This window comes from Taurulus bubalis (assembly GCF_910589615.1).
Source record: "Taurulus bubalis genome assembly, chromosome: 13".
Classification (NCBI taxonomy): Eukaryota; Metazoa; Chordata; class Actinopteri; order Perciformes; family Cottidae; genus Taurulus; species Taurulus bubalis.
The window spans coordinates 14,975,435-14,985,999 of NC_136601.1; the positions used below are offsets into that span (position 1 = coordinate 14,975,435).

Here is a 10,565-nt window from a genome sequence, read left to right on the forward strand (position 1 = left end):
AAACGAATCTTTAAAGGGATTAAGTCAGAAATAATTTTTAACTGAACAAAATTAAATAAAAAGAGTAAAATCATATATTTATGCCATATTTAACTAAATCACTTCTAGGGGGCAACATTTATTTCTTTGCTTTTTTAATTTGTCCCTCCATGGCTGCCGTTGATCCTCGCAACTTCCGTTGGTACGTACTTCCGGTATAGATCATTTCATCCATGCTCCTGAGACGGTGAATTCTCAACACGAAAGGCAGACCCAAGAACAAGATCCAGTTAAACCAGCGATAATGTTCAAACTGGAAGGACTCGGGCCTAAAATGGACCCAGAGGAGATGAAGAAGAAAATGCGACAAGATGTCGTCTCATCTGTACGAAACTTTCTTATTTACGTCGCCCTTCTCCGAGCCAGTGAGTACAGGCAGATGACATTGACATTTAGCAGAATACTACACAGTAACGTAACACTTAAATAGTTCAACGTAACACTATTTCTGAGTGTATTTGGTCCCAATCGTAATTGGTGTTAAATTAACAAATGTGTAAAATAAAATAAAAAAGGCTTGACTAATAATTGGAATAACGTTAGTGTTTTGTCACCTCGTGCATGTGATAATCAATGTATGCACGAGGAAAAACAAAATATAGGTTATGTGTCGTGTATGGTGTACACTCTCACAACCACACTTGCCTTAATCCCAGAGAATATAAATGGATCCTTAAAATAATGATATCTGTGTTTTGTGTATTTACAGCCCCATATGTTTTAAAGAAGCTGGATAGCATATGAGGGGAGCATCAGGTCTCTTCCACTGAGAGTTTACCCCATCAGAGACACATTGGCTCATCAGCAGCAGGCAACTGGGGCCATTACAGCTAAATGTGTTGGAGACCAGCAGTCTGTCCATCACGGCACCTGAGGAAACACCTGTGTTCTCATTTCTCCTCTCTTATTCCTTTTTGTAAACTTTAGTCTGCCTTTGTTGTTAAACATATTGTCATTATTGTTAAATACAAAGTGTGAGTGTGTATGTCTGCCGTGTTCGCACATTAAAAGGAAACCATGTTTATTTTGTTGGTTTGTTTTTACATAGCAGATCTGCTCAGTCCTGCACATATTGAACGTACACTGTCAAACTGCATTACAAATGTAGACTCTAGGGTGAACATTTTCATGAATGAGTTTTAATGTAATCATGAAAATAAAAACAGACCAAGATAGTAAGTGTTTCACTGTTTATTTGTATACGTTAAAACTGACATCTGCAGCAGCACCAACAATGTTCTGATACCTGTACATTGCAACTTTAGGATTGGCCTTTATGTTTTTTTTACCTGTCATACTTAATATTTATACTGTAGGCCATAGTGCTCAAATATACAGTTTTTTCGATTTCTGTCTTCAATGTAAATTTCTTAGAGTAGAGTATTAATAGTGTATAGCTTTCCCATGCCATTTACTCCAGTGATGCAGATGGTCTACTAAGCTTCTAAATCTTTGTATTTACAGTATGGACCCATACAAAACATCAGTTAAGAGGAATCTTAATTGGTATAAGCGCCCTTCACAATTTACATTTTATAAAAAATAAATAAAAGTGTAATATGTACTACTAATTAGCTAGTTTTTGCCATAAGTGACAAAAGGTGTACCAACATTAAATTCAGATTGCCCTTCCACAAGATCACCACCTGGGGGCGGTGTCGCTTTATTCTGAAGCTGAACGAGGAGACAAACGATGGAGGCGTCGGGCTAAACCGGCTGATAGTGTGAGCGCTCTGAAACGGTAACAGGAATAATAACCATAAAAAAGGTTTCGTCTATTATATTTGAGTTAGCAGGAGAAGAACCGCTGTGCAGATATCCGGCTGTTCTCGGAGACGAAGCTTGAGACCGAGCCGCATCCTTCCGTGTTATTGTTGGACCAAGCCCGCCCATACTCCAGAGCATCGGTCGGAAACCCGCTACAACAGACAATACATCACTAATCACATCGGAGGTAGGCCCCTGAGAAAGTTGGAGATAAAACGCAGGATGGAAAGAAGCGTTTGACAGCGTTGCTCCTGACCTTCGTTGTGTTATTGTAACGGATGCTACAAAAATAGCAGCAGTGATATTAAATAACAACGCACTCCACTGCCAATTATGGACTTCCCAGGTCATTTCCAGCACATTTTCAACCAGCTCAACCACCAGCGCCTCCATGCTCAGCTGTGTGACTGTGTGGTGGTGGTTGGAGGCCAGAGCTTCCAGGCTCACCGCTCCATCCTGGCCGCATGCAGCTCCCACTTCAGGGCTCTTCTGAGCTCCAATGACAGTGGGGATGAGGTTGGTAGACCAGGAGCTGACTTAGGTGGAGATGGGGGCCCCATTGTGATGGAGCTAGATCCAGAGGTGGTGACCCCAGAGGCCTTCTCCACCTTGCTAGACATGATTTACACCTCCACCCTCTCTCCAGGGGCCTCCAATGTGATGGATGTACTGTTGGCGGCATCGCACCTGCATCTCAATACTGTGGTCAAGGCCTGCAAGCTCCACCTGTCCAGGAAAAACTTCCCTGCATCGCCCCCGAAAGGTTGGAGCTCAGTGCAGAAGCAGCAGCAGTCTTCGTCCTCAGCCTTGCTGCTACAAGCCACGTCTGTCATGGAGGAGTGCATCGATGAGGATGAAGTGGGAGTGGAGGTTAGTCAGTCTGGTGGGTTGGAAGACCAGAGGGTGATGGGGGAAATGATTGGGGAGCAGAGTGCCGCGCCATTTTTCAAGAGGAAGTCTCACGAGGACGAGCTCGGTGGCAGAAAGAGGTCCTGTAGGCTGGCTGAGGGAAACTATAAAAAGTGTTCACAGACTGTAACTCGAAGCACCGGCAGTGCAGAGGAGGGTGGACAGGAGCTGCTGTCCCCGGACTGCCTAAAGACGACCAACGGACTCTGGGAGAACCGAGGCGAGGAAGAGGAGGTGGAGGAGAAATATGAAGCAACTAAGGGAGAGTCAGATGAGATCCAGCTGCCGAGCCAATCGGACTGCAGCACGGGAGGTGTCGGTGCATGGAAGAAGGGAGATACAGAGGGAGACACTGTGGTCAAAGTAAAGGTGGGAGAAGAAGGAGAGGAAGAGGGAGAGGAGCCAACGATGGCAACGTTTGAGGTGAAAAAGGAAAATCTGAGCTCCTACTCCCCAAGTCTAGCAAACAATTCTCCTCTATCGCCACCGCAAGACTGCACAGACAATTTTGAAGCCCAACTGGGCACCGTCTGCCCAACCGAGTGTGATGTTAGCTCTTTACAATCTCAGCTGTGCGCAGATCTTCAAACTGATGCACAGAGAGAGGCTGAAAATTTGGGTGAGGGGTCAGTAGACGGTGAAGGCCTAGACAGCCTGTCGGAACTTGCCTTTTCCTGTTTCCTCAATCCCAGCAGTGAAAGTGTAATGGGAGCGCTGGAGGAAGAAGACAGCCTAGCTAGCCTCACTGCTGCTGCTACTGCTGCTGCTACTGCCAGTGATGCTTCTGCAGCTGCTGGAGATACTGGTGAGCTGTATCAAAACTCAGAAGAAGTCTCTTCTGCTCAGTCTTCTGATTCCTCGCTAGTTTTTCCAGTAACCTCTGTCCCCTTGCAGCAGCTTCTCCCAACTCAGGGCCCTGGTTTCAGTGACACACTCATCCTCCAGCCCACGCAGAACTCCTTAGCAGGGTTCCTGAGTGGCATCAGACCAGGCCTCGGTCTGGAAACCTCCCTCATCCAACCCTCCTGGGCCGGGAAAAGCTCAGGGGCAACAACCTTCCGTCGCATTGCCCCTAAAGTGCTGCCTGAATCAGAAGCCGGCACAGATTGCTCCTCGGCATTGTCAGGGGACGCTGCTGAACGTCCGCCTCTGACCAGAGCTTCAGAGGATGTTCTGTCCAAGTGCAAGAAAGCAGCTGCTGAAGACCATGTGCTGTTGGTGGAAGGGGACAAGAAGTACGCCTGCAAAATCTGCTGCAAGACCTTCATGAACCTGACTGACTGCAAGAAACACATTCGCGTCCACACAGGAGAGAAGCCCTATCCCTGTCCAAAGTGTGGCAAGCGCTTCAGCCAGTCCTCTCATCTGTATAAGCACTCGAAAAACACCTGTCTAAACTGGAAAGATGATCACTCTTTCGCAGATACTTTGTTGTGACCTGCACCTTATAGACGTTTGTTGAGTCGCACAACTCAACACAATTCTTTGAAAAGATTTACTCTGTAAATTAGATTATTTATTACCCAACACACTTCCGATTAATTTTGTACTACATATTACATGAATTCAAAGACAGTTTGCCAATGTCATTCTTGTATTTTTTAAGTTCTCAACCATGTTGTTTTTAATAAATGTTCCATAATGAATACAATTGTTGTCAAACTGATGTGAATGCACTGAAAATATCCTCCTTGACTGGTGCTAAGAGTGACATTGAGTGATAAAATAATAAATTATTATAATTTATTTGTTATTGATCTTCAATCTATTTTGCGCATGATACATTTCCATACACACACACACACCATTTAAACTGGTCCATACCTTTTTATTATTCAGAGAAATCACATTTTACACAAAACTGGAGCGTTAATAGCATCATTGACAGCATTAGCGTCTGAATAAAGTGCGGACCAAGAGGTATAACACTAATCTTTACGGTACATTTTAAATGCAAATGAGAAAAGTTTTTTGCAGTGGAACTGCAATTCTGAGCATGTATAGTGAGTTCTGATAAGAGTTAATATTAAGGAGTGCTGCTAGTCTATTCATTAGCCTTCTTTGAGAACTTGCATATACATGTATGAGATGACAAAACCTTCCACCGAGCATTTCCTTACTAAACTTAGTGTATATTAAAACTCAGCACATGTGACAGGATGAAATGAAACTATCAAGTTCACACTGATAAGATGAAAACATGTATCTGAGCATTATCTAAACTACATTAGTATACTTTCCTTCATGTTGATCTCACACAGGAGCTCATGACTAGACCAGTACATTACTTCATCTGTTATAGCAGCACCAGAGGAGGCAGCAGGCTAGAAGGTGAGTTCACTTGGCATGTCTGTGCCTTGTAAACCGGACAGCAGGTTTTGAGCTGACAAAGCTCCCATGATGCCTCTCGTGGAGTAGGTGGCACTGCCGATATGTGGCAACACCACTGCACAAGAAAGGAGGGGACAGCAAATTCAGTTAAAAAGATAATCTTGAGGAGGTAAAATGGGAAAAGAGGCCCAAAAAACCCCCTTGTCTACTCACCACAGTTTTTTAATGTCAGAAGAGGGTGGTTTGTTGGGAGTGGCTCAGGTGTTGTGACATCTAGTCCAGCTGCAGCTATCTGTCCGCTGCTCAAAGCCTCGTACAGATCCTCCTGGTTCACCACAGTTCCCCTAGAACCAATAATTCACCACATCTTTACTTATTTTAACCGCACACAGCTCGTGCCAGAAATACAGAACCTATTTTATACCCATAAAAAAGTAAGTCTATCATTAGAGAGCATGTTTCCAAACCAATGCTTCTCCCATAATGCTCAGTGTGCTCTGCACACTCATGTTTGCGCTGCTTTGGCAGTTTACCTGCTTGAATTGACGAAGACTCCTGTGTTTTTCATCTTGCTGAAAAAGGCCTTGTCACACAGCCCCTGGGTTTCTGGTGTCAGGGAGCAGGAAACAACTATGAAGTCGCTCTCAGACAGAAGTGTGTCCAGGGGAACTGTTCAACAGACGAGAGAAGGAGGAACCAATGAGGAAACGGATCAAATGTGCAGACCTTCTCACCAAAAGCCTTTATTTATATCATAGTTTTATAATCTTATTGGATTTTCACTTCTTCTGTCCCCTTTCACTGTGTATATTTCTCTTACCAAACTCTCCATTCACCTCAGAAGCGTAGGCTTTGGCTGTTCTCCCAGAATATAGCAGCCTGTTCACTCCAAACGGCATAAGTCTCCGAGCAATGGCCATGCCTGAACACAAGCACAACCAGATTTTCACCGACAAGCCGGTTTTAGACTTTGTTGGGAAGATAACATCACACGATGGTGACAGACACCAGTGTATGACAGCACTGGATTTGACTAAATAATCTAGTCATGTGACATTGTATCCTATTATCGGGAATGTTAAGGGCCAAAGTAAAGGAAGCAGCAGCAGCAAGCCATACCAATGCGTCCCAAGCCAATGACTCCTACTGTGCTGCCAGACAGACCGTAACCACACAGCCAGAGAGGCTTCCAGGAGCTCCAGCCTCCACTGAGAGAGAAGGGAAAAGACTACATGACCAGTGTGTCTCACAATCAAATGAGACACTGATTAGTGTAAATGTGTAACTTGGTGAGACTGACTTTTTGACCTCCTCCACTCCTTCTGGTAATCTGCGAGCAGCGGCCAGCAGTAGAGCTACAGTCAGTTCTGCTGTGGCGTCAGTCAGGACATCTGGAGTGTATCCAACACGTATACCACTGTGGAAAATAGACACCAATAGAACTCAGAAGCCACTTGACACTTCACCCGCCGAGTTGAAGGTTATTTTTATAAGCATGAGCTACCGTTTTTTGATTTCGTCAAGTGCCAAGTGGTCAAATCCCACGGACAGGGTGCTGATCACTTTCAGGTTTGGCCCTGGAATCAGAGACGGACCAGTTGAAACACTTAAATCCAGACACTTAGTGAACTACTGTTTGCTATCTTTTCATTAGAGCTGAGTGGATCGATCCATTAACTGATCATGAGACAATTCATCTTTAACAATTTGGATAATCAAGAATCATTTTATAATATTTTACTATGCAAAGAAACTCTGGTTGTTTGAATGCGTTGTGTAAATAAAACTTATTGTGGTTATTATTCAACTATGAACCCGGGACCCGGGACGCGCACACGCACGCACACACACACACACACACACACACACACACACACACACACACACAGTACCTGCTGCATCCAGAACTTCTGCATCGATCCGGTCTGACAGCAGACAGAGAATACCATGAGCCCCCTGCACACCTTTGAGCAGGTCTGCTCTCTGCACGGGTTCATCCGAGTCCCACAGAGACACCTCACATCTGTTCACGTGGAGACCGAGAAGGACCACATGCATAAGGGCACGACATTCAGGCAGAGCGGATTTAGGGGTACATGGTAGCGAAGCTGACTGATGTTTGTGAGACTACAGAAGCTACACAGGCGTGTGACACGAATCCAAGTAAAACGGAGGACTGTCTTCACATATGGAAGGCAGACAGCAATAAGTAAGGTAAATGCTGCCTTGCCAATTGTAAATAAAAAATGCATACACTCCCCCCGCTGACAGGATCTTCATCCCCTCCTGCGGGATGCGCCTCGTCACGAACACTTTCATGAGTTCTCCAACTCTCTGCATCTCATTGAACGGTCGAAATGAAGTGATGTCCTCTTCGGACAAAAGACCGTGTGACTCTGAGGGGAGTCAGGCAGACCAGACAGGTTATAACCTTGAATGTTTGCTTAACACTGTGAGAAAACTACACTTTCCTCCGTAAGACACCAGGAAGTGCTTGCTTTCATTGTACTGCGCATGCGTGGTCTGGTGCCTGGTGGTTGTATAATCTTCTTCTCTTATAGACGTATTTAATTTTAGTACTAATGAACTGCCCAATTCAATGTCAAAGATTAAAAGAACAAAAGTCGTCTTGACTGTTAGGATGTTAAATAGTCGCATAGACTAAATACATTGGCAATCTATTAACGCTTGGCTCTGTGATCGTTCAGCTGTTTTATATATTTGTTATTAATTTATCCTGGAGCAAATTGTTATTCTGCCCAAACATACTAGTTTACGTTTCTTCTGTAATTTCGCTTCCTGGGATCGTGTAAATGAAGTAGGGAGCGGACAACGTCGTACGCGTGTGTGTTTTACATAAGCCAGCTAGAAATCCAAGAAACTTTAATTGAAACGTGATTTAAAATAATTTTCAAATAAGCTTTTGTTTTTTTTGGTGACAACCGCAAGTGTCGACGTGCACCCGAAGTGTCTTTGCGTATGACGTCATTATCCGCTCCTGCAACGTCTTGTCCTCGGCTCGTCCCCGCGCTGCTCCAGCGACGCCTCCACGAGCGCGCGGCCCCGCGGAGGAGCCTCCGAGCTGTAAATAGTGAAGACTTCACCCTCATGAGGCGACAGAGGGCGGGGATGAAAAGCGCTTGATACTTGAGGAACAAACAAGTCGACTTAAAAGCAGGAAATACGAGTGGGGTCCCGGTCTGGAAGCGGTGAGACAACAAAACGTCTTCGTTTGGGCGAATTTCTAGACGTTCATGTTTGCAACGGCTGATGTTCGCGTCAGCTGTGAGCTCGCGGGGAACAGACGAGCTACTTGTTCGCGGTCGCAGTCACGTTATTTTAGCTCGTCGGTACGGATAACACGGATCACACCACTTATTTATGTTTACTCACCAACAGTGCCAGGATATAAGCTACATTAGTGTATTGTGTGCATGTAACGAGCTGAAGCCGTGTCACATTTGTGCTGTCATATAACGCGGGCGTTACCGCACTGTGTGGTACTCGGGCTGCAGACCACAGGCTCAGGAGAAGATACATATATACTACAACTTAATTAAGATGTATAATGACTCGAGGCACATCCTTATATGTAGGACGTGTCCAACCAGCAATGATAACACTCTGTCTAATAAGGGCAAGAATGAACTTGTTGAGCTATTTTTATATTCTGTTTGTTTGTATTGAGTACACAATACATGTGTGTGGCACTAAAGGAATGCAGTTTCTTTCCAGGATAAAGGTTGTTATTACACTGCGTTTTTGATGATTGATCAAATTGTCCATCACTGTATTATGCAATTGTATACCTTGTATGTTATTATTATGACATTTTCTTTAATCTCAATTGAGTAACAATTTGATAGATTAAATAACCAGATAAAAGAATATCTGAATTCTGCTGATCTAGACAGGTGAATTACCAAAATATCAAGGCACAGCATGCCACATTGATGCAAACATATGCTTTAAATCCAATAAGGTCATTGAACAAGGGTGGCCTTATACAACTAGAGATGTGACTAAGTCATATATCACATGCTATATATCCTCACATTGCCCAACACTAGCTCTACTGGGTTTAACAACAGTGAATCTATTATTAAACTATTCCTTCTATTTCACCTGAAGCAGACAATTAATTTCCTCAGACTCCTCTTTAGGAGTCTCTGATATAAAGCCTATTTATATGTAGTAATCAAACCGCAATATCCACATTTCATTTCAGATAAAAACATACCAATATTCGCCACACTCACGGCACATTTTTGAGTGAGGAAACCTGCAGCGCCCGTCTGAGCCTGCCTTCAACAACCGCTTTAGTGGAGACAGTCCTGTACTCTGCAATGGCTCTGTTGACCCTGCATAGGCTCCCATCCATCTCCACCTCTCCAGTGAGTTAAATCATCCACACGCCTTGTTGTACACACAAGTTGGGCATTTTGCATCATATGTTATTTTTAAAGTTTTAATTACAAAGTGAGATTGAGAACTATATGAGCTGCTGATGCTGGACACTCTACGCTCTGCGTAAAGAGCAGCCATTCCTGGATGTGTCCCTCATCACTACATGTGCCTCAAAAAGGAGATGGCTGTTTAGTTTTACTATTGCTGCCTGGGAAGGGACTGCCTTGGTGGGCTTACATGGCCAACATACCACAGATATAGTCATCATCATCAAAGTGCCATTCACATTCATTACAGTGATGTCAGAGAGTGATTTTTGTTTGTCTAAATGCTCACTGCCTCTGTAGTTTTCAATGGTTACATATAATCATATATGCACTGTATCATTAGCCACTGTCTTTAACTTTATCCTCTCTCATTCTCTCACTCTATCATGAATATGATGTAACTTTACATCCAAAGCCTGTTTTTTCTTCTAGTCTTTCTCATTGCCAACTAAACCATAAAGGACCTGACTGTGGGTCCGACTCATTTTTTTGCATATTTTGTCACAGTATCTAATCACTCTGCTATCTTAACATATGTTCTCTCCTTTTTCTTCTTCTTCAAACCCTCATCGTTCCTCTCCTGGCTCCTGCCCACTTCTCCTCTTTAATTTCTCCTTCTTTTTTTTCTTGACTCTGTCTGGACTTGTCAGTTGCGTAACAGGTAATGTTTCTGTCTCAAGTTTCTTTCTCTGTAAACCCTTGTTACGACTGCTCCCTCTCTCTCTCTCTCTCTCTCTCTCTCTCTCTCTCTCTCCCTCTCTCTCTCTCTCTCTCTCTCTTGTTTCTTCCCCCTCCTCTCTCATGCATTATATTTCTCCTTAACTTCTTCTATAATTCCACTTCAATACATGTTATTGTTTTTACCCCGAAACCACTTAAGTGTCCTTTTCCCTGTGCTTAAATATCACTCTTTGTGGATGTCTCCTCGCTTCAGTCTTCCACGGCACCTTATCTGTGTTGCACCACATTTCACCCGAGGAATTACTGACGTTTTTTTCGGCCTTTCGTGTCCACACTTCTCAACAGGAAAGACATCGCACACACTGCCTCCAATGTTCCCAGAAA

General features: G+C 43.9%; 3 protein-coding genes across 3 annotated transcripts; 2 read left to right on the forward strand and 1 right to left on the reverse strand.

The window, feature by feature from the left end:
- Positions 1–231: 231 nt before the first annotated feature.
- Positions 232–1,330, forward strand: tomm5 (translocase of outer mitochondrial membrane 5 homolog (yeast)). The gene is made up of 2 exons (XM_079229069.1): positions 232–404; positions 749–1,330. Exons 1-2 carry the CDS (start codon positions 284–286, stop codon positions 781–783), a joined length of 156 nt encoding a protein of 51 aa, XP_079085195.1. The 5' UTR covers positions 232–283; the 3' UTR covers positions 784–1,330.
- An 809-nt stretch (positions 1,331–2,139) lies between these two features.
- LOC306745847 (zinc finger and BTB domain-containing protein 5-like) lies at positions 2,140–4,152 on the forward strand (the record flags this gene model as incomplete). Its single annotated transcript, XM_079228697.1, has 1 exon — positions 2,140–4,152. One exon carries the CDS (start codon positions 2,140–2,142, stop codon positions 4,150–4,152), a length of 2,013 nt encoding a protein of 670 aa, XP_079084823.1.
- A 383-nt stretch (positions 4,153–4,535) lies between these two features.
- On the reverse strand, positions 4,536–7,104 carry grhpra (glyoxylate reductase/hydroxypyruvate reductase a; the record flags this gene model as incomplete). The annotated part of the gene is made up of 8 exons (XM_079228832.1): positions 4,536–5,161; positions 5,260–5,390; positions 5,580–5,715; positions 5,867–5,968; positions 6,166–6,254; positions 6,347–6,463; positions 6,551–6,623; positions 6,939–7,104. 8 exons carry the CDS (start codon positions 7,102–7,104, stop codon positions 5,040–5,042), a joined length of 936 nt encoding a protein of 311 aa, XP_079084958.1. The 3' UTR covers positions 4,536–5,039.
- Between the last annotated feature and the right edge of the window lie 3,461 nt (positions 7,105–10,565).

Bases quoted from the DNA above. Each gene is read 5' to 3' on its own strand.
- tomm5 (XM_079229069.1), top strand. From the start codon at position 284: ATGTTCAAACTGGAAGGACTCGGGCCTAAAATGGACCCAGAGGAGATG. The intron at 405-748 runs GTGAGTACAGGC...GTGTATTTACAG, and splicing joins CGTCGCCCTTCTCCGAGCCA to CCCCATATGTTTTAAAGAAG.